This window comes from Ostrea edulis, chromosome 1 (assembly GCF_947568905.1).
Source record: "Ostrea edulis chromosome 1, xbOstEdul1.1, whole genome shotgun sequence".
In the NCBI taxonomy this organism is placed as follows: Eukaryota; Metazoa; Mollusca; class Bivalvia; order Ostreida; family Ostreidae; genus Ostrea; species Ostrea edulis.
The window spans coordinates 110,847,075-110,871,780 of NC_079164.1; the positions used below are offsets into that span (position 1 = coordinate 110,847,075).

The 24,706-nt window shown below is 34.5% G+C and overlaps 2 protein-coding genes and 1 long non-coding RNA gene across 6 annotated transcripts in view; 2 read left to right on the forward strand and 1 right to left on the reverse strand.

Annotated features, from left to right (window-relative positions):
- LOC130051329 (hemicentin-1-like) overlaps positions 1 to 24,706 on the forward strand; it is a 485,422-nt gene that overhangs the window by 58,278 nt on the left and 402,438 nt on the right. The gene's annotated exons all lie outside the window — the stretch shown is intronic.
- LOC130046364 (N-lysine methyltransferase KMT5A-A-like) lies at positions 1,027 to 23,595 on the reverse strand. 3 transcript variants are annotated; one of them, XM_056153298.1, is made up of 6 exons: positions 14,270 to 14,313; positions 5,919 to 6,014; positions 3,928 to 3,978; positions 3,524 to 3,622; positions 1,783 to 1,881; positions 1,027 to 1,150 (listed from the first exon to the last, which is right to left on the reverse strand). In XM_056153298.1, exons 3-6 carry the CDS (start codon positions 3,935 to 3,937, stop codon positions 1,035 to 1,037), a joined length of 324 nt encoding a protein of 107 aa, XP_056009273.1. In that variant the 5' UTR covers positions 3,938 to 3,978; positions 5,919 to 6,014; positions 14,270 to 14,313; the 3' UTR covers positions 1,027 to 1,034. The 3 variants fall into 3 exon arrangements, with proteins under 3 accessions (XP_056009273.1, XP_056009274.1, XP_056009272.1); XM_056153299.1 differs by lacking the exons at positions 1,027 to 1,150; positions 1,783 to 1,881 and adding exons at positions 16,441 to 16,593; positions 23,108 to 23,566 and having other exon boundaries at positions 3,526 to 3,622; positions 14,270 to 14,462; XM_056153297.1 differs by lacking the exons at positions 1,027 to 1,150; positions 1,783 to 1,881; positions 3,524 to 3,622; positions 3,928 to 3,978 and adding exons at positions 5,500 to 5,674; positions 16,441 to 16,593; positions 23,108 to 23,595 and having other exon boundaries at positions 14,270 to 14,462.
- On the forward strand, positions 18,070 to 21,053 carry LOC130051334 (uncharacterized). The gene is made up of 2 exons (XR_008799799.1): positions 18,070 to 19,209; positions 19,870 to 21,053. It is a non-coding gene; the product is annotated as an uncharacterized LOC130051334 (long non-coding RNA).

Genomic DNA, 24,706 nt, shown 5'->3' on the forward strand with positions numbered 1-24,706 from the left:
ACTGGAGTTCTGACCCCTATAAAAATTTATAAAACCAACTAGACCACTTGGGGATTATTCTGAGTAAGTTTTATCAATATCCAACCAATAATGTAGGAAGAGATGCAATAACAATTTTTTAGGGTTCACCCTTACTAAGCCCTTAGGGGTAGGACCACCATGAGAGCTTATTTGAACCAATCACACTAGTCAGGTATCATTCATAGTAAGTTTCCTCAAAATGCAACTTATAACCTAGGAGGAGAGGCAAATAACAAACTTTTTGGGATGAGGCAGTTAACTGGGCCCCTGAGGGTCAGACCCCTATGAAAATTTAAGATCAACTAAACTACTAGGGAATCATTCTAGGTAGGTTTGATCAAAATCCATTCATTACCTCAGGAGATGGTATTACAAGTTTTAAGGGTGTGGCCCCTTATTCGACCCCTAGGGGTCAGAACCCAATAAAATTGGATTTGTACCATCTAGACCACTACCAGCTCATTTTATGAGTTTTATCAAAATCTGTTCCATGCAAAGAACCTTAAGTTTACAGATGGATAGACGACAGGGTATCACATAAGCTCAGTAGAGCTAAAAACTGTAAAATATAAGTATTCATTCAGGCCAGTGACCTTGACCTTTTGACCTCAAAGACATAGACCATGTCTCAATTCAAGCTTTACCCCTTATGCTCAAAGAATAAAAAGGAAAGTGACATTCAGAAATCTTGGAAACTAGGGGATCATTCTTGTTCAGTTTCATCAAATTCCAATCAATGACCTAGGAGGAAATGTGATGACTTTTTAAGTCATGGCTCCTTAGGGGTTGAACTCCATAAAATTCATTAGAACCAACTAAATCACTAGGAAATCATTCCGGTAAAGTCTCATGCAAATCTTCTCGTTAACTTAGAAGGAAATGTGATGACAAGAAATGACAACAGATGGACAGACAATAGGGTAATGTATCAGCTTCAACTGTAGATCTAAAATCTGTTTATTGCTTTTACTTTGTTCCTGACATTTTTGTCATGGATGTTGCTGTTTTTGTTCTCATAGTCTGTCATTAAATAGCCTTGTTCTGACTTTGGTGTATTGTTCATGTGCAGTTAAACCTCTGATGCTCTGTAAGTTAGTTGTTGCGAGAAATTGAAGAATGGCCTCTTTGCCTACAAAAGAAACCAAAGATGTCCTATAAACATTTAATTCCAAATTATTTTTAATGAAAACAAGGAATCTGTGAGCCAATGCTCACTAGTGATACCCCGCTCTAAACGTCCAAGTTCTCAGCAAACAGGAAGTTGTCCAATGGATCTGAAAATGCATCCCTAAATACATCATACCTATATAAATCTTCATGCAAAATATCAGTAGCCTGTGATGTATAGTTGCTGAGAAATATGTTACGAAAAATGTTGTATCTGACCACTGCATACGAAAAATTCTAAGTTTTCGGCAAACAGGAAGTAGATGTCTGATGGATCTGAAATTGCATCCCACAATACATCTCATCCATATAAAGCTATGTACACAATTCTAAGATGTTAAGTTGTATAATTTTTGAGATATGGCAACAGAAAGGTGTTACAGATGGAATGATGGACAGACGGATGGAATGACACACAAGGGTAAAACAGTATATCCCCCTATCCTTGTGGGGGTATAATTAGCCCTTAATCACAACCTTGGTAAACTAAGGGAGATCATAATAAAATTCATTACGATCTTATCTCACAACCTTCATGTAATAATTTCCATTCTATATATATTTACATTACATGTATTCATTACAAATGCTTACTTTGCAGTGGTCTCTCATTTGTGGAGCAGATGGCAGTCTGATATACAAAGTCCCTAAAATGATTTCTTACAATAATGCTATCTTCTCTTGACCATTTCACTACAACAAAAAGTATGATTTTATATTAACTGTAAATGCATTATAATTTGAACACCAAAACGAAATAATGTGTCTTCCAAAATATGAAAGTTATGTCTTTTTAAATGTTGCCATCTAGCTTGTCTAACATTACAAATCTGTTTTATGGCTGTTGGTGGTTGTGTTGATTTTACTGGTGTAAACCAGCAAGAAGCAATAACAGTACAACACAGTGAGATGGATGGGGCAAAGCTGTATTTCCTTGAGAAGCTTTACTGAAAATAGTTACTTTGGTTTCATTAATATTCCCGGTCATGGAATTCCATGGTTTTCAGTAGGTGCTTCGGTTCAAGCAAAGATGCTTAGATTCTAGAATATTTGAATTCATGGATGAATGTTTTATATTTAACATATATAGGTAATTATAACATTTCGTTGAACATTTGAATTCATGTATGAAGTCAACAACAAAATCCACGAAAATTGATGATCGACAAAAAATGATGAAACTACAGTAAGTCTTTCTGAGAAGACAATTTGTTTGTTTCCCTACTGCTCATCTCCTCAAGAATTCCTTGTACTGACCCATAATACAATTATCATTCACTTTAACAATGATTATTAAAATCTAACAATTCAAGGACAGTAACTTTGAAAAGACAAATACCATCAACTTTAAAACAATTTTGACCTTCATCTTTGCTCAATATACTTTTGCACTAAATGTAAATCCAACATATCACATTCTGATATTTCATCTGAAGTTAAAAGTGGTGGAATTAAAATTTTCAAGGGCAGTATTTCTAGCATAATATGTCATCAAAGTCAAACTTGTCCTCTGTATTTGCTTTGTTTTTATGAGATTATTGATTGTTTATCTCCACACTCAACAATTTTTCAGCTACATGTATATAATGGCATCCATGTTTTTATTGGTATTCTCACATAATGTCATCCATGTTAAATATATCCATGTTCTAATTTAAATTAAGGTGTGATGCCTTATTTACACATTTAATAAAGTGCACCGCCACGGCACATGATACGCCCGTCACATATTGTTAACAGTATAGATTGTACCCATTAAAACATTCTTTTTTTATATCACCTTAATTAAATGTCACAGTGACCTTAAAGTAGGATGCGACACACCTTCTACCTAAGATGCATTAGTTGACCAATTTTGGTGATTCTAGGTCTAATAGTTTTCAAGTTATGAGCCGGACAAGTTTTTGCCATATATGGCCATATCTTCTTAATGAAAAGTCACAGTGAAATGGTTTTAATGTGCGACACACCTTCTACCCAAGATGTATCTACAGACAAAGTTTGATGATTCTAGGCCTTGTAGTATTGACATGTAAGTTACGGGTCGGACACGAAAAAGCTAACAGACGGACGGACATGAACGCCATACCAAATACGTCCCGTCTTAAGACGGGCGTATAAAAATGTTAACTGCAGTTGTACTCAAGCCAGATACCTTGCCCTTTGAGAAGCAGTAACAAAAGTAATACAGTTCTGGATGAATGGACAGTTAAAAGATGACAGAACATGGAATGACACCTCAATGGCTTCGGTTTACAAGCAAAAGTTGATTAAATTGCATAATCCAATTGTTTAAGAACAGTAGAGCAAATATAATATGAAACTTAATTCTTGCCTGAGCATTTTCTAGATGTCCTAGGAACATTCTTTTGAACTGATTCCACCTGTTCATCATCACCGTTAGTATCTTCTTCATTAACATAACAAGTTTCCTCTAAAATTGAATGGAATTCATCAGTAGTCTACTTATTCATTAGGAAATTAAGAAGTCAGTAAATTGTAAAAGGCAATATTTCCGGAAATGTAACTTAGAATGTTATGTAGATCAATACCCAAAATGAGGTAAAAAGAAATGATCAAGAGAGAAAAACAGATGACTCAAATATCTGAGAATACAGTTTTTACAATCCTTGTGTTCAAGTTTCAAAGTTTCATCACATTAAAACAGAGCTTATTAAACATCTTCATGTTAAAGCACTGATTAAATTATTCGAAAGAACAATGAAAGCATAACTATACCTGGAAGCATTGCAGAACATTGAATACCATTTAGGGACTCCTGAACAGAACCTGAAATATATTTAAATATGCATTACAGACTACAGGTATAAACGTTAAGGTTAGGGTTGGTTTCAAGAAATACTAAAATTGGCCAAAATGGCATGGTTGATTTAATACATTATTCACTGACATAAAATGAAATATTTTAGGCCATGCCTTTAGATATCATGCTGGGAAAATTACAAAGATATGAACATGTAGCACACTTCTAAAGTGCCACATGTAGATTTTCTTCGTGTCCATTACAACTGTACATGGTCTGAAGAATATCAAATAAAAGCTGTGAGAGGAGTTAATAACATTGTGCAGGTACCATTTATACAAAACATACTGAGAAAAATACAAAGTTCAACTACATGTAAACTTTTCCAAAAAATGTCTGAACACTTCCTAAAAATCACATACATATCTTCAATGTGTTCATTACAACTGTACAAGCAAGGTCTGAACAATGTGAAGTAAATGCTATGAGAGGAGTCAATTTTACAAAGTAGGTACTGTCTATTCAAAACAAGTTGTGAAAGTGACAAGTTCAACTAAATGTAAATTTTGGAAAAATGTCAGAGCGCTTCCAAAAAGTCAAAAATACATCTTTAATGTCTCCATACAATTGTACAAAGTTTGAAGGATGTCAAGTTAGAGGTGCCATGAGATGATTTGATTACACAAAGTACATTGCATGCACAATTGGTCCGCTCAGCCAGCTGATCACCTGGCATTCACCATACTTCAAAGCTGAATGCAGGTTCTGCAACCCGGCCAAACATTCAACATCATAAGGAGATTAAATTAGTTGTAAAATACACTCAAAATCTATTTGATCATCATTTTTGTATCATGCTACAAAAGCAAAACTTCTTCCTAGCAAAAATTTGAGCGAAGCATGAATGAATTTATGCTAAATCCAAAAATTGCTCCTGCAAAAGCTGTGTGTCCTCCAATTACCACTTTACTGTGAAAGAAATGAAGTGTAATTGTTAGGAAGTATCACTAAGTCTCAAATAGAACCTTCAGATTTAAAAGCCAGTGCCCTACCAAAAAAAAAAAAAGTTTGAACCCACTAGCTAGTATTAATAGGTGCCCAGATATACTTAAACCTAAGTACCACATCGGCCAAATCTACTAAAATTAATTCAGTTTGCAACATCTGCACTAGTTGTTGATGCATTTATGGTTACCTCACATATTCTTAAATTCTTTACTGTTAATTTTGTTTGCTTCTCATGCAAAAAAATGTTAAAATCCAAGTTTGGAAGTGCAAGGATGATCATGTTGCTTTTTGTGCCCTCAAGTGAAGATAGCATAGTCATGTGGGATGCTTTATTTTATGGGAAAATGCCATATTCACATCTGCAAGAGACATCTTTTACTGTCTTAACATACATTGATGACACCTTTTTTCATTACCTGATTTTTTTTTTTTGCCACACTCAACACTTTTCCATCATACAATGGTGTCCAGTTTTTATTGGTGGAGGATAAAACCAGTAACAATATACTTGAATCTCATGGTCGCTTATATGACCCGTGCATAATATCAAATCATTCTCTCCAGTGCTTTATGACAAGATGATTTTTTAAGAATGGTACCTTTTTAACCATTTGGGCCCATAAGCACAGAACCCTGTGACTAGGGGCACCATTTGAACACACTTGAATCCCCATCGCGCAATGATACGTTTTGCCAAGTTTGGTTGAAATTGGCCTGGAGAAGAAATTGAAAATGTGGAAAGTTTACAGACTGACGGATGACAGACAAACTAATCAAAAAACCTCACATGAGCTTTCAGCTATAGTGAGTTAAAAATGAAATGGAGCCATATCATTTGGGTGGATTAACATACATGTATCATGGATCAAACCGAAACTTCTGTATCACAATTTATAACACCATGGTATGTTGTTGTACTCCTTTTGCTGGGGGAGACATAATTGATTAACAGCTTTACCTGACTTGTTCCTTTGGTTGCTGCAGCTACTGCTTCCCTCATAGTCACCCTGTCCATTTTCATCATTTTCTGTGTTTCCATTACATGTATGTTCCACTGAAAAAGAGTATAAAATGATACAATGCCAACTCATGGTAAGGAATGAACGGTCATGAGTAAAATAAAAATAGGTTCTCCAAACTTGCAGATTAACCCTCAGCATTTTGACATATTGACACAAAAAGGCTAATCTACCATATCTGATTAACATCCTACCAAGTTTCAATAATCTTCTAAATTTAAGACTTTTTTTATATTTTCAGTACATGTAACAGTGACCTCCCCAAAGGTCAAATTCACATTTTGACCCCAACATCTACCTTATCTGAGTAAACATCCTGAGAAAGTTCAATGATCCATCTTCTATAGTTTAGGAGATAGCTAATTTGCTATTTTTAGTAAACAAATTTGTTATTTTTAATAATAGTGATCTCTCCAAAGGTCAAATTTACATTTTAACCCCAAAAAACAAATATAAACTATATCAGTAAAGATCCTACCAAGTTTCAATGATCCATCTCCTATACTTAAGATTTTTCTATTTTAATTTACATTGACCTCCCCAAAGGTCAAATTGATACTTTGACCCCAAAAGGCATATCTACTCTCTCTGAGTAAACATCCTACCAAAGTTCAATGATCCATCTTTTATAGTTTAGGAAATATTTTCCTAAAACAATTTTGCTATTTTAAGTTATAGTAACCTCCCCAAATGTCAACCTGACATTTGACCCTGAAAAACACATCTACCCTATGTAAGTGAACATCCTAGTAAGATTCAGTGGTCTTACTTCAAAATCAAAGGATGTATGGCCTGGAAACAATAGTCTAATGCACACACACACAAACACTAATACACTCACATCTGACTTTGTGTTGACAATACCCTTAGGCCAAAATTGGCAGAGGGGTAAAAAATTAAGAAATCTAACTGCAAAGATAGTATTAGATATGTCCAAGTGACACCATTGCCCCACTTCAGCAGAAAAATTGGAAATTTACACTCAATTTGTAACTACCTATAATACAGCTATATATAAACAAGAGGCCAATGGCCCACAATGCTCACCTAAACATAAAAGTTGCTAGAAAGCTTTATGCAATATACCAAGTCATTCTGCTCAGTACTTACACTAAAGACAATTTATATCTTTTCCAGTTTAAGACTTTGTTAAACTTTCATCCACTTGCAGGCCCTTAACATGCTTAAGTCAATGGATTGATTTCCCTTGAATAATTTGACTCCTCTTGTTGCTGGGAAGTTCATGCAAAATATCTAATCATTCTGCTTAGTACATGTACTTTCACAGAAGAACATTTTTATATCTTTTACTGTATAGGGGCCTCCATGTCAAAGTGGTTATGGGATCACATTTTTAATCATGAGGCCTCTCATGTCCAGTCTTATTAGTACTTTCGCAGAATATTTTTTTTATATCTTTACCTATATAAGCATATGTTTAACTTTGAACCTACCCCCATGGGTAAAATTTGAAACCACCACCCCATCCCCATCCATCCCCTTATGGGCAGTCGACAAGTTGACAAACCAATATCACTTTAACAATTTTTGTTGCTAGGAAGCTTCATGCAAAATATCAAGTGGTTCTGCCATGTACTTTCACAATTTTTTTTTATCTTATTTCCTATATAAGCCTACGTCAAACTTTGAACCCCCTATATGGGCCCCAAAGTTTGCAGATCATTTTCTCTTGAATGAACTTGAATCTCATGGTCCTTTAGATGTCCCATGCATAAAATCTTATCATTCTTTCCAGTGCCTTCTGAAAAGAAGATTTTTTCAGAAATGGTACATTTTCACCCTTTTTGGCCCTTAAGTACAGAACCCTAGGTGCCAAGGGCACCATTTGAACAAATTTGAATCCCCACCGCGCAATAATGCTTCCTGCCATGTTTGGTTGAAATTTGCCTAGCAATTTCAGAGAAGAAGTCTAACACTTAAAAAATTTACGAAGGACAGACAACGGAAAAATTGTGTTCAGAAAAGCTCACATAAAACTGCTGTTCCACGCGAGATAAAATGGTCCATAATACTGAATTTTCTATGAAATGACAAAGCAATCAATTCATGGCTTAGGTGAAGTCAAGTAATGAGTAATAATATATACCTCAATCAATGGTTGTCAGCATTTTCCCCATCACACGTGCTGTTCTAACTGCAGGGGGACATTGGTAATTTTCTCTGTTTATATTTTCTTCGTGCCCCATGTACTCTAGGATAACTTTCCTGTCCTCTGGTTTCATCTCCAAACTGGCATAGATTGACGACAATCTATGTCTTATCTTGGTTGCTGTTACAGGAATGCTGATCTCAGCCCTTTCACTAACTTCTGCTACAGCATGCCATCCAGAACAATGTGAAAATCCATTTTTTGTTGCAAACAAGAAGGGATTTTCTTTTCTTATGCCAAAATCCCGTCTATCATTGCTTATCCTGTCTATTGCTTGGATAAGGTCAACAGGAATCAGCACAGGTACATATTTTCTGCCCTTTCCTTTCAAGTAGGCCATCTTGAAATTGTCTACAAGATATTGTTCTGCTGGATCAGAAATTTTTTCTACTTCATCCTCTTGAATCCAAACACCTTTCTTTGCATCTTCCCATTCGTTTGTAAGCATCCTTGATGCTTCCTCACCTCTTATTGCATTGAATAGTGTAAGTCTTGCAACGACAAGACTTCTAAGCCAAACATAACTCTTAAGTGTATAGTTCTGCAGAATGCATGAAATCTCTGCTGATATGTATGCTTTTAGTTTCCTAAGATCTTCACCTGTACAGCTAAAAATCATCTATAAATTATGAACATGACAGATGTAGATCTTTTTGCAAAAATAATTTGGTATTTAAGGGGTGGAACATAAAGAAAAGAGAAACTTATTACCCATGAGCTGTCTCAGAATGCAAATGTCTGATTGATGAGATTGGACACTGGAGTGGCACTGAAATTGAAAAAAAAATTATACAAAAATTAAGAGTTGGCATTTTGATAATTTTCCATCCACTACATGTCCTTACATATTCAGTGTTACATGTGATGTGTATATTAAAAGCAAACAATACTGTCTATTTTTTTTGGTATAAATGATGTGTAGAAGTCAGCTTCATGTATAACTATCTTCTACTGCAAGACTGGGGCAATATATTAAGTTGCCATGAAAATTTAGTGGGTAAAACAGATGTTTGCCATATGATAATGCTCCCTGAATTTACTAAAATAGGAAGTTAGCTCAGTATGCATTATGGTATAATTCCTTAACCAACATTTACACTTAATGTTGAAAATATTCTATATGTACTAGTAACATTAAATCACTTTCATATACCTAACAATACGGGAGACAACTTTTCTATATATCTAAAATTAGGGAGACTAATCTTATATGTACATTAGGGAGACCAATATTATATATATACACCAAACATTAGGGGGACCAAATTTATATAAATATACATAATATTAGGGAGAGCAATATTATATATATACACCAAACATTAGGGGGACCAATTTTATATAAATATACATAACATTATCGAGACCAATTTTACATATATATACCAACCATTAGAGAGATAAATTTTACAAAATGTTATATTAGAAAGACCAATTTCATATAAATCTTACATTGGGGATAATTTCTACCACGTTTCATAAATTCAATCCAGTCATGTGTAAGACAAAGACATAAATGTCTGATCTAATTAAAGACAGACATAGACAGATGGAGGTATAACACCATACAATAATACTTCCCCGTTTTTCAATTTGGTGTATAAAAATTCTATGTGTGTAGTATGAAACAAATTGCCAAGCTTCTACCATATCTAAAGAGAAAATTTATTGAACTCAGGACAGTAATTCAAAGAAGCATCAATTGAGATTAAATACAGCTAATATTCATACCTATTTCAGATATGTTGGAATCTTCAACAATGTCTGACAGACATGATGGATAGGGTAGTTGAAATTCCAAATCTTCAATACATGAAAAACAAGATACAGTATGTCAAATGTATAGCACATATTTCATTAATTTCTTATGAAGACGCTGTTAATTGTGACACAGTGTGAGAATTTAGTAGTAGACCTATAGACCGAGTATATGCCAAATGGATCAGGTCTATACCACTTGTGATTGAGCTAGACTATATTTGTCTTAGTATGGCATATTTAATTCATTGCTCCTGAATTTGTCTCAGTTAAAATAGTATTGCATTTTAGGGAGTTATTCTATATTGCTTTTCTGATGGATATTTATTGTTTAAAATAATTTTAAAGACATTGGATGTAATTGTATTGAGTAGGAAGTAAACACATTTTTCTTTTCACATCAGGTCTATACCAAAATATTGTAGGTCTATGCCACAAGTATTTGGCATAGACCGATTGTCTATGCTACTGGGAAAGTTAAATTCTCAGACTGCTGACACTCTCTAGAAAAAAACCAAAAATATTTTCATGAAAACAAATACATAAAAAATTACAGGTTTGAATAGCACACCTGAACACACCAAACAATTAAAAGAGGCCCATGAGCTTAAAATAGCTCACTTCAAATTTGAACTTTTATAGGAGTGACCTCAGAGAATGATTCATGTACAAATGTAGATCTGAAACTAAAATCCATGTGATCCTATGATTGGGACAACTTGCTTATTTTATATTCGAAAAAACAAACTATAATTCAATTATGTATGCACTTGCTTACTGAACTCTTCGGCTAAATGTTCACACACTGTACTTATTTTTTTCACGAATTTCATTTTCAACGCTTTTGGTTTGGCACCATGGAGTATCGAACCCTCTCCTCCAGCACAAGAAAAATAGTAATTTTAAGGCTCAGAATTTCAGAGTTTAGGGGCTACAGATCCCTCAAGAAAGGGGCTAGCAATTTCCAATACTTTCAGATGATGTAACTTCTCATTTCTAACAACTTATCCATTTATGTCAACTTAAAATATTTCTAGTTAAAAAGTTATATAGAGAGAAAACTCTGATTTTGATGCTACAAAATTACCCCCTTGCATTCATTCCCTACTGAGCATTTTTCTGGGACAAGATAGAATATTTTTGATACAGCACCAGCAAAAGTACATACATTTTCCTACATAATGAAAAATATCACGACTTTTTAGCATGAATGGTAACAGAGATATTGTGCGGACAAAACTTGTGATGAAAATCAACAGAAGAGGCCCATGGGCCACAACGCTCACCTGAAACTTGTTGATTTTTTAAAATACATTTTCCTATATCAGCCTATGTTAAACTTTTACCCCCTTTACGCCCCCTAGGTCAATCGACAGACCAATTTCCCTTTAACAAACTTGATTTTTGTTGTTGCTAGGAAGCTTCATGCATAATATCAAGTCATTCTGCCATGTATTTTTACAGAAAAAGATGTTTTCGTATTATTTTCTATATAAGCCCATGTCAAACTTTGAACCCCCTTTATGGGCCCCTAAGTCGGCCGATCAATTTCACTTGAACAAATGTGAATCTTGTGGTCCCCAAGATGCTTCATGCATAATATCAAATCATTCTCTCCAGTGACTTCTGACAAGAAGATTTTTTAAGAAATGGTACATTTTCACCTTTTTTGGCCCCTAAGTACAAAACCCTAGGGGTCAGGGGCACCATTTGAACAATTTTGAATCCCCATCCCGCAATGATACTTCCTGCCAAGTTTGGTTGAAATTGGCCCAGCAGTTTCAGAGAAGAAGTCGAAAATGTGAAAAGTTTACAGACGGACGGACGGCAGACAAAATGTGATCAGAATAGCTCACTTGAGCTTTCAGCTCAGGTGAGCTAAAAAAGGGGGATAACTCTAGAAGGAAAAGGAATCTTTAAAAATTGAGAAAAATTATCAACAACAATTTTTTGGAAGTAATACTCTCTGAAAATTTAAGATAAATCCTTTCAGCCTTTTCGAGTTATGGCTCCGACAAAAAACACTTCGTCGAAGAAGAAAAATAACAAGAAAAATCTACAGAATCAATATAAGGTCACCCGACCTAAAGTCGAATGACCCTGATAAAAGAACTGGGCACAATAACAATATGTCTCCCTTCAATGAAGGGGAGACATAATTATTTCATTTAAAGAAAAAAACTTTAAAAAAAAGAACATGCATTTAACTAATAAAAAAAAGAATGTGCATTAAACTAAGCAATGAAGTAGAAATAAAAATTCAAGCTTCAGGAAAGAGAGAAGATTTTAAGCCATGTTCCCAGCTCTTGCAAGGTAGAACCTATTTGGACATCACCTCCTTTTTTTCATTTACACTACACTTTCAGAAGTTTGGGGCAGTATTAATAACTCTATTATCACTTCCTTGAAGCTTGAAGTATAAATAAGAAATATTGGCCATAGTCATTATGAATCCATACCCATACTCAGGGGTCTAGAATTGTGCTTTCCCATTGCCTGGGGTGAGTGAAAAATTTATTTGGGAAAGTGAGATATTAGTATAGACTTGCCTGTGGAATTATTTCTCATCAACAAACTTAAATCATGGAAATGCAAGGACCTCGTTAACAGCACCTCTTTTATAACAATGGTATCCCCATATTCCATGCCATGTTGAAACTGGCCCATCAATTTCAGATCAGTTGAAACTGTGATAAGTTGTTTAATGAAGGACAGACAGACAAGTTAAATTTGATGTAGAAGAGTTCTTGAAAACCACCGGACCTCTAGTCTTGACTGGTAAGTTTTCATAGGATCTGGCAAAATTCTGATAATTGTTGGTCCTATTGTCCGACAAAAAATGCAAACAAATATTTGTTATTCTTACGATAGTTTCAACATGAGATAGAAAATTCCTGTGAATTGTTATTCCATTATTGTAACAGTATGTTAATATCACAAGAAGATATATTAACATATTTCATTGGCGCAGTATTCTGCTGGGATTTAATATATATTCTTTTTCTCTCCACGTGAAAATATTAAAGGCACACCATTAAATTATGCCCGGATGGCACAGGTTACTCTCTAACATTTTCTTTAAAATTATTTTATTTGGCATTCCCGAATGATACAATATCTTTAGGATTTTTTTTTTGTTTCTTTGAAGAGAAATAAATGTGTAATTGTACTAGGCAAACAAATTAAGACCTGAAATTTCACGAGTTTCACGTAATTCCAGAGATTGTACTCGTCATGCGCTGACCACCTACATCATGTAAATGTATGTTATTTTTAGTGGAAATGCAACACCTCTGATTGATTGCATATCATGCCCTTAACTGTTGATTACCTAATTTTAAAAAAAATTGTCATACCATTACCAAGTTAAACAGATAACTTTGTAATTACACAAACACTAGTGATCTAAAGCTTCCTAGTCGAAAGCGGCCATCCGTATTATGATTGATGCCAATAAAGCTATATGGTAAAATTTCTGGAAAAAACAAAGATTTAAAACTCAACATGACAGCATACATGAACTAATATTTTGCCATTTTTAAAAACTAACATTTTTATAATCTGCATCATCTGAAAAGTACCATTTTTTTCTACCTGAATAAAATGAAGTTAGGAAAATAATTTATGTGTATGTCAGCTACAAGACGAATACCACCACCCCCACCCCCACACACAAAAAGTGTATAATGTTATCATACACTGTGTACTTTTTTAGGACAAATAACAGTGGGTCCTGCAAGATGTTGTTGATAGGTCCTGTAAAAATTTCATACTAGCAGGACCTGTTGTCCGGCTAATTGGTAGAAGTTTTCAAGAACTCTGATGTAGATCAGAAAAAGATTATTTGTGATAAAAAAAAAATGAACAATGCAATTTCTCAGTTACACTTATTAATTAAATTTGACATGTACAAGTATGTTCATAATGACTATGAAAACGAAAACAAATAATTCTTCCCTTTACCATAATCATATTCATCCCTAGTAAATCTCTGAAAATTCAGAATGATAGAAGATTCTTTAAAAAATTATAAAGCCCCCTAGGAGAGCAAGGAAAATCCATGATTTCTTATTACTTGACCACCCATAAAAATATATATCATTTCCTTCCATGGGATGAGAAAAGCCATAAACTTCAAGTATAGGTTGAGAGGTGAAAAACTCAAAATACAATGTAAACTGAAACTATTCATCTTCATGGTTATCAAATTTCAAATTTGTATTAATGCCTCAATTCAAGGGTAAATCATTATATAACTTTATATCTAAAGAAATTTAATCCAGTTCATTGAACATTTGATATCGTGGATCAAGTCAATCACAGTAGATTGAGAAATTATTATGCTTTCTTCAATATCTGTACCTTATTTCTCCACCAGAGATTCTGAGTATCTCCATAGTTATACAGTATTTCTTCTTTCTCTTGAATATCTCTGACAGCAAACAAGCATAGACAAGGCCTCTCAAAAGTCAAAAGTTTCATGACAGCATTAGCCATCTTGTTCCCATCATTGACATACTGGCATATATGATCTTGAGTTGATGAAGCATCAATACTGAAAATAACAAATAGATGTATCTCAAAGTGGTAGCAAGTCAGCATAAATGGCAAAGTTATGAGATTAACCTATATTTTGACTAAAATTGAAAGTGGTAAGGGTTGTAACTCTTTAAAAAAAATTAAAAACAATGGACCATAATGCCCCTCCTCCATGTGCATCTTCATATCATGCCTTTACGTTTTACAAAGTTTCAAAACATTTTCCCTCAAACCATTGAAGAGGAGTTGCGATGAAAAAATTAATCTACTATTCTGGAGATATTCTAAGTGTCAAGGGCTGTAAACTCTGTAAAAAAAAAACAATGGAAAATATAGGTGGCGGTGACCTACTTTTGGTATAGAAAGAAACAAGGCACACAAAATTTTGCCTTAAAAGGGCACACGTTATGCAATTTTCGGATTTTTAGGGCACTTTGTTATCGTAATTATTTGATTTTAAAGGCAACAATATTTAGTAATATATATAACTTTGCAATACATCCTACATGTATATACTTTCTCTTTTTGAGAAAGTGTTATCTGCATCTTCATGTACTTGCCTTGCAAAAATAAAATTACACAGGTTCAGAAAAAACAATATTTAATATACTAGTATATAGGGGGGAGGGGGGCATTATTTCATAACTTCAGGTCATGTAAAATTCCCTCAATTTAAATTTCATAGAATGAACTTAACTCGTTGTATCTTTCTTTTTTCGTTAGAGACGACCAGTGGTCTAATGTAGTTTTAAGATTACTTTTACCAAAAAGAAATAAATGGCGCTCTGTTGTCGATAGGTTTGAATGAGAAAAAGGGCATGGCGCCGAAAAAAAGGACATGGCATCAGGAAAAGGGCATGACACCGCGCCATGCTAAATTGCTTTAGATTGAACACTATGGTATATTACACAATATACCTACTCATGTACCAAATATGAATATCCCGATTGAACTAGTTGAGGAGATATTTCCCAAAAACCCAATTTCTTTAATTGGTTAAGGTCAAAATACAAAAGGCAGTGACCTAATTTTGGTATGTGACATAGTATTACATGTAACAAAGTATGTACACAGCATGAACATCCTGCACAAAATAGTTGAGGAAAAATAAACCAACAAGAGCAACGCCAATGTGGCATAATACGCCCGTAGATTTTGCTCAAGGAAAACATATTTTAGTGGGATTCATATTTTAGTGAAGTTAGCACTGTCCTCTGTGAGCTAATTCATTATTATGCTTGTAGAAATGGATATCAAGATATAAAGAGGGATAGCCTTAGAACCTTGACCTCTGACTTTGAAAAAACAATAGGCACCTTCCTCTCATCATGATGATCAAATATAACAAGTTATAATATCCTGGAGCTTACGGTTTGGTTTGTATCCTGCCCACAAGGTTTTCCTATAAAGTGATACTACGACCTTGACCTTGAAAAACAATAGGCATCTTCCTCTCATCATGGTGATCAAATATACCAAGTTATAATATCCTGGAGCTTACGGTTCGGTTTGTATCCTGCCCACAAGGTTTTCCTAAAAAGTGATACTACGACCTTGACCTTTGACCTTGAAAAACAATAGGCATCTTCCTCTCATCATGGTGATCAAATGTACCAAGTTGTAAAGTCCTAGGGCTTATGGTTCAGTCTGTATCCTGCCCACAAGGTCCGGACAGACAGACGGACGACGCCATACCATAATACGTCCCGTCTTCGACGGGCGTATAAAAAACTATCAGGCAGACACGCAATAAGCAAGTAGGCACACACGCTGACAGACAGTCAGGCACAAAGCAAATACATGTACAGGTATCATATTACCCCGACTTTGTCAAGTCCGGTACAAAAAACTATTTCAATTATGCATTAACCAAATAAAGATCAATAATGTTCTTACATGTACATGTCGTTTAATTTAGAAAACAACAATGAGCTTTGCAAACTGAAAACAAAACACTTTCTGATGTCTACCATCATTCATGTATAATACTTACCACATACTTTTTCCTTTGTTCTTGTAAAAAAAAAAATATTTTCATCACATTTTCTCTGCCTTTCAAATGCCTCTTCTTCAGTAATTATTTCTCCAACATATTCTAGAAGAAAATCCCCTGCTCTGAAGTCTTTTTCGGCAAATACACCAAATCCTGCATAATGCAAGAACAAGTGCATTCATACAAATAGAGCACAAGCAACTCAGCATTAGTTCACCTAAAGTAAACAGTACACTGTATGTATAGCAATAACATTTCTTTCTCATTTGCACTCAATTTCAGTGATTCAATATTTGGTGATACAAGTACTTATTAGGATTACATACATGTACAATACCATGCAATTACAAGCTTATGTGTGTCTGAGTTGATGGGTCAAACACACAATAGTGCCAAAAAATATCAATATGATTTTTCAAAATCTACTACATGTAGGTGAGCATTTATAATAGCACAAGCAAGCAGATAAATTCTTATTTCAAACCTTCTAAAAACCTCCTAAAAATATCTCTATTTAAAGTATATTCAAGAAAAGGTACCAATGTGGCAATCAAAATGGAAAGACCAGGGACAAAATTGAAAATAAATACGATCGACACATAAAAACACACAAAAAACAAGGAAACGCATGAACCCTAGAATCATCCTGGGTGAGGCCAGGTGTTCCAGAAGAGTGAGCACTTCATGAGTGAGTGCTCCACATGTGTCACTCGTCATGCATTTCTCAAAGTCAAACCCTTAGCCAAAATAACTGGAAATTTTCCATTGAAATAAAATTGAAAATCAATTGAAATAGCAGTTATCATTGAAATACCAGTATTTTATCAGTGATTTGCTTTTGGGGCTCATTAGAACAGTTATTTCATGACCATTGAAATACGTGTTTTTGGATAAATGTACTTTCAATACCTTAAATTTACCAGTGAAACACAAGTTTTTCTTAAAACTTGATAATCAATGCTATAAATATACATTGTTACACCAGTTAATTTCTATTACAGTTTTTCTGTTTTCAATGGTGAAGCATATCTTAGTCTAGTCAATCTAAAAGTTATATAAAAGTTTCCATCCTCTAAACCTTTCATCAGAAATTGATATTGGTATAATTGATCACAAATTTTCCCTGAGACAGGGACTTTTGGACCAAGGTCATTTTGGAAAGGTCAAGGTCACTCGGAACATATACCTTATGTAAGTAAAAGTTTTTGAAGTTATGAATGAATATTGACACCAAAATAATTACCCCCCCCCTGTAATTTTTTTTTTAAAAATCCTAGTTAATAATTCTCAAAAACACCCCCCCCCCTTCATCCTTCATTCAAAATGATGCTGCGTATCAACGTAGTAACCCCTCCCCCCCCCGAATGCAACGTACTTTATAATGGGTGGCTCCCCCCTCCCCCGGCCACTCTTTTTTATTTTTGTAGTAGTGAGTGGGAAGATTAGGTAGAGGTTATGAGTATGGCCCCATGTATTAAGTGACACACACACACACTCTCTCTCTCTCTCTCTCTCTCTCTCTCTCTCTCTCTCTCTCTCTCTCTCTCTCTTAAACACATGATATATGATTTTCAAAGAAGTCGATATCGAGAATATTAAAATCTGGTAGGTCCCCCCTCTGAAAAAACAGTAGATTAAATAGATATCGGTAAATCGGTTGTTTCTTTCGACACGAGTCCTGGATCCGCCCTTGATCCTCTCGCTTCTTCAGGATGCTGATCGCGCAGACTCCACATGACGTCATTTAAGGCATTTGAATTTCTTTCAACGCGGAGTGTTGGACGAGTGAATATATTTGATCAACATGTTTGCAGCGATATATTATACCGATGACAGGAAAATAGAAGTGGTCCATTCTAAGAAGTGAATCGGTTGGAAAATGCAAACAAATATTCACAACTTTCAACTTGTTGTATAGAGACTGTGACAAAATGTAGCTACTTGATGATGCACGGGGCGGGAGAGTTGGATTCAGAGACGTGATGTCGACTACGATGTGTGTAAACAAAGGTAAGCATTTCTTTCGTATAAATTTCAAGTGCAATCACATGGGCCTGTCACGAATTTGACCCTTCTCTATATAGACTATACAATAAATTATAGTGCGGGGGCCTAAATTTTGCAGCCCTTCACCGGCAATGGTCACCATTCTCGAGAGGGAAGTAAAACATAGCGCAGATTTCAATTCACTGCGATGATTTACGTGGATGTCGTTAGACGGAAATATCGAGATTAAATATGTGTTTCTTAATTAGATCTTAGGAGTTGGGAGTTTTATCTGTAAGGGTGTACAACATAAATAACAAACACTAAGCTCTTTGCGATCGAAGCGACAGGAATGTAACCCAATTTTGGCAAAACACAACACGCGGCCCGGTATGATTTAATTAACTAAATATGACAGTGGAAATGTCCCACCTGATTTCTGGAACGACCACGGTTAATAACGTTGACAATTTAGATTTATTAAACATCACAATGTGTAATATAAATAATATATTTTTGAAAATACATATTTCTAGACTGTCCTGACTACAATTTTATTTCTACATGTTACATAAATGTGGGGAAAAATACTCGTCTTATGATTCTTCTTTTATTTTATTTTTTATTTTTGTAGATTAAGCTTGATGAATCCTACAACCTGTTAATAGATGCGAGCAAGATTACCAGGCGGCACCGGACTTGGACTTGTTGCTGCATTATTTTACTCCGACATATCTGGCAGCACACTCGACAGCAAATAGAACACTATACTGCTAATTCAAGGTATAGTAGACTATGAATCCAAAATCATATTCAATATTAAATTTGGGATATTGACACAATTTGAGATACAGTTGTTGTCTTCAGACAGGCTGCATTTTTAAAAAGTTTCTTCACTGATAAGTTCTATAGTATTTTACAAATTTTGCCCTCAAGTCAATTGATAAGCTTTTCCCCTTTAGAATTTATTAAGCTATTAATATAACAATAATACACATGAAATATCTGATCTGTTCATGGATTTACTATATTGTATCTTGTCAAGTCAAAGTCAACCACTGTCATTTTACTACTATGTTTTATTTAAATTCTTTCTATTGTTTTATCATTTCCTTTATAGCTCTTGCAGGTCTTTTATTAGTATATTATCAATGATTATTAGTGCAAGCATTGCACAGCACATAGAAACTATATGTAATTTTGTGCTTTATAAATGAATAAAATTTTATATATATATATATATATATATATATATATATATATATATATATATGGCCCCTAGAGGCACTGTCAGTTGTCTTGATAACTGATAACTAGTATATATATATATATATATATATATATATATCTGTGTGTGTGGAGTAATTACTGCAGTTCACTACAGCTCGAAGATCTCGTTATCTCTAATTCATTAAACTTAAATGAAACCTTTTTATTTTACAGAATACTTACAAAAGCAGTTCAAATGTGATAATGCCACACCCCTCATAAAAAGAAAATGCTTGGACATTCCCAGAAGCCCGAAAATGATTGATTCAGTGTTACATTGAATTTATAGGACGTGTACTAGACATGAAATCTGCAAAATGGAATTTTCCTTGTTGTGCCGACATTTCTTAAATGTTAACTGTAGCGCACTCGTGCTTGTTGCGCCAATGGAAGCAGCCATTTCGGGCATAGTAAGATCCAGATTGGACCAGAAACAATTTTTGTTCCGGAATTTAAAAGCAGTCGGGGGTTTTGAGTCCAGGTCAGTCGGGCAACGGGAAACAGACATAAACTTGAAGAAACAGGCTTTAGAGGAATACACCAAAAAAATGTGAAAGAAAATTGTATTTATGACATAATACATTTTGATGTATGCTTTCATCATTTTGTTGATGGCAGTGATCAACTGTTGAATGTTCAAGTCCAGTTTTATATTTTCTTAAACAATGTTGTAGAATAAGCAGCAAAAAGAATGTGCATTTACCTGATCATGTACCATTTGCTTTTCAACTTTCTATGTATGTGTTTTTTGCTTCATTCTATTTTGTACAATTCATGAGTTTACATAGAACATGAGTTGGCACACATGTGGAAATTTGTTTTATTGGTATTTCAAATGCCAAGTACAAAATAATTTGACTTGTAGTGGGTTGTGAAAACAAAAAATAGATTCTTTTTTTCTTTATTGTTATATTTGTATTTCATTACATTGTCAACAAAATTTCATTAATCAGTTTTCCTGTTAACAGTAAATAATAAAAAAAAAAAGAAATATTTTTCAATGGATTTTTAATGTATATTTATGAACTATTATTTATTTTTCAATGGATTTTACAGTTAATTTTGATGTCATTTAACTGGCTCAAGCTCATTTACATATTTCGCTTATTTCAATGAGGTTTCAATGGAGTTTCACTGCATTTTCAATGAAAACTGGAAAATCACTGGTTCAAGCTCATTTACATAATTCGCGTATTTCAATGAGGTTTCAATTGAGTCTCAATGGAGTTTCACTGCATTTTCAATGAAAACTGGAAAATCAATGCTTTTTCTAGGTTAGAATTGTATTGCTAGTTTTATTTGAATTTGTGATACTGGTATAACACTGTTCTTTCAATGGTCAGAATAAAACTACAAAAGTAATGGAAATTTAATGCCATTCTTTTTTCTAAGGGAATCAGGTAAGAGACCAGAAAAATTAGTTATGTAGCGCAGAGTATATCACGAGACAATTTTGAAACACTGATGCTGTATCTGTTAACGAGTTTGTGGTGTCGCCCATAAACTTTTTCATTGATGATATAAGCTTGGGCATTTGGTATCCCTGTGTCAACAGTTTTTTGGCAAGCAACACAGATCTGTTCAAGAAGTCTTTATACAAAGAGCTTCCTCTAGCATGTCTAGCGTAGCGAATCAACTGGGAAACAAATACACCGTACGCGGGAAAAGATGGAATGTTGCTTGACAAGTGTGGAAAGTTGACAATAGGGAAATTGTAATCATCACGTTTATCATATATCTTCGTGTTTAATTTTCCTTGCCTGTCAAATAAAAAAAAAAAAGGTCTAAATATGAGCCAGTAAAATCGGGATCGGGCTTCTTAAAATATTAAACCCTGGAGTCTGGTGGGCCTGTAAATGTTTTCTTATATGTTCTGTATATATTACAAATAAAGCGTGAGATTGACTCAGACTAAATGTCATGATTTAGTAGTCAAATTTCGCATAGAAAAATTATCAACCATGCTGCCTTTTTCTGAAGTATAGGGAGGGGGCTCGTCCAGGAAATTCAAAACCACCCAAGCGTATTTCACAATCACAACCATCCGATAAAAAAAACCCCAAAAAACCCTGTCGTACGAGGAGAAAAAAAACGAAAATTCATGCCCCATTGGACCGAGGGCAGTGTTCGAAATTAACCATAGACCGAGTATATGTCAAATGGCACTGGTCTATGCCAACTGTAATTGAGATAGACCAAATTGTCTATGCCAATTTTCTAGATTTAAAGCAAAAAAGTTATCCAAGAGGGCCTTGCATGGTCAGTCGATGTCTGATAAACATTATGAGGAAAGGATATTACAGAAATGGAAAGAAAATACACTTTCTAAGTATATTAGAAGTAAATGAAAATGTTTTAAATTTGTGTTATTATTTTTTCAATGTTATGGTCTAGATGCCAATTCGATGAGGTCTAAGTCATTTTATTTTGGCATAGACCTGTGGTCTATACCAAATTTTAAACCAATTTCGAACACTGCGAGGGTGGGCCTTGGCTAACATTTAAGTGATTCTGGAGAAAACAAAATGTTTTGTACGTGGTGTATACAAAACAGAGTTGAACATAAGCTGCTGATGTATCTGCAAGATTAATCAGTCTATGCGAAAGACATCGGACCGTCGGACCTGACCGATGTGCAGTGCCTCAGGTCCGATGCATCATTTTTTACACCGGACCAGAATGTCCGATGTCTCAATGTCCGGTTTTGAGCTTTATTATATTGATGCGGAGTTTGTTATAAGTAAAAAAAAAAAATAGCACACATCCAAATACGTAAATGAATTGATTAAAACCGCATGGACTGTCTAAAGTATTATACGGGAGGGATTCCTGGTATAGTATTACTAGTATAATAAATAAGATTCCCTTGGTTTTGCATTTTCATGTGTTTCACTTTTTTACATTAGGTTTTTCGGTCTGACAAAATTTGGTTCGGTCCGGTGTGTTCATTGATTACACTGGACCGAATGTCCTGTGTGGTCCAAAAACTTTCGCATACACTGGATTAATATGTTGAAAAATAATATAATCCTTTTAATGTCAGTTGTTCTCTAACTATGATCATCTTGACCTGTATTTTCCTACAGTAGAACTGTGCATGTGTCTATAGAGTAGAATCAGTAGATAACAAGAGGTCAAATTAGAAAAAAAACATTTTGGGCCTGCAAAATATTGTTCGGGCTTGCACAATTATTATACTGGGAAGCCCGAAGGGCCTGTGCTTTACAAAGTTTTTCGTGAAGACTGGTTAATACATGTAGATAAGACGTCATCTATGTATCTGAACGTTAGATTAGATTTTGAGGCTAAGATCTTGTTTCTTATGCGGAGTTGTTCCTGCATGAATTCAGCCTTGTAGGAATATAGGAACAAATGAGCAAGCAAAGATGATATAAATATGGTTTAAACTCACCTTTATAGTCAGATATATATTTTACTTTGAACCCATCTTTGTCAAGACCAGCCTGACACCACCATTTGGCATCTTCCTCAGGCTTCAGGCGTTTTACTTTCTGTTACAAATAAAAACATAAAATGAAAACATCATATATCAGTCAACACTTGGTCATCTAACCATCTTTTAATATCTCAAGAAAGTCACTCAATAAATTGGGATATAAAAAGGTGTGCACTGTCTCAAAGTAGATTATAGTGCAAGTCATGACACATCGTGTTGACATAAGTTTTAAATATCCTAAATAAGTTGGAGATATAGAACACACAAGAAATTAACAAAAAATGATCTAGTGACCTTAAAGATATGACCTAGAGGGTAGGTCATGACATGAATTGTATCATTTCATTCATATGGGTGCAGAGTCAGAGTGCATAGGAAAGTTGACAAAAAGTGTCACAAGGACTGACAAATACAATTTTAATGCACTTGCCCAAGGGCAAGTAGCTATGTCAACCTGCTGACCAATCACAATACCCCCCCCCCCCCCGAGATAAATGTTGAATATTGAAAAGAGATGTACATGTATACAGTTTCAAAGAAGGGCCTTGCTAAAGAGATCTATATATAGTAATACATATTTAATTATCCATACTGTGAAAAACATGTTACGAATTGTGTGTGTGTGGTGTGTGTGTGTGGGGGGGAGGGGGGGGGCTCTGCATTTGTGTTAGCCTCCTTTCTTTGTTTACATTACATGTACCATATCCCCACCCCCACATAATGACGAGTTGACAGAAAAAGTTACAATATCTCTGGTGTCAAAGAATGAAGGTGATTGAACATTGGAATCATCTTTTAATGCAAGATTGTACCCACCTTTTGCAAAATGCCTTGACTTTCAAGTCCAGCTTTTAACTGAAAAAGTACAGATGAGTCCACTTAAAGGCATACACAATAGTTACAGGGGGAAATAACTCTGTTTTGCTATCACTAAGGCCATGGCGTCACAATATATGGACAATCAAAGCCATGACAGACATGTAAACAAACGCCAGCGCGCAACAATAGGTAAACATCATAGTTCATTTTTAATGTCACAGTGATTTAATAAAAGCAGGAAACGTACATCATAATTGCATGTAAATGGCAATGCTGCCGTCCGCCAAATAACGCGCCATTCATTGACATGGGCAAAAATAAGATGAAAAAAGTGTTAAATAATACCAAATATCTAAAAAAAAAAAAAAAAACAAAAAAAAAAAAAAACAAGCGCATTGACCCCATGTTTTGAAAAGAGCATAAATATACGTGTATTATCATTTACAGCATATGAAATTATGAACAAATTGTCATCATGAGGAAAAAATTTAATTTGCCTTTTTCATGATTATGTATTGTATAAAAGGGTATAAATAACGATAAAAACTGCAATTTTACCCCATAAAAATTGGAAATTCAGTTCACAATGATTTTTTTTACAAGAAAATAAATTTAATGAATGCTCTCAACAATGAACCTCAAACAAGGCAGTTCTGACTTTTACTTTGCAAGAAATTTAAGTTTTTATTTAACATTAACATGATTAAACTGTTTTTCATGTATTTTCAAAAACGC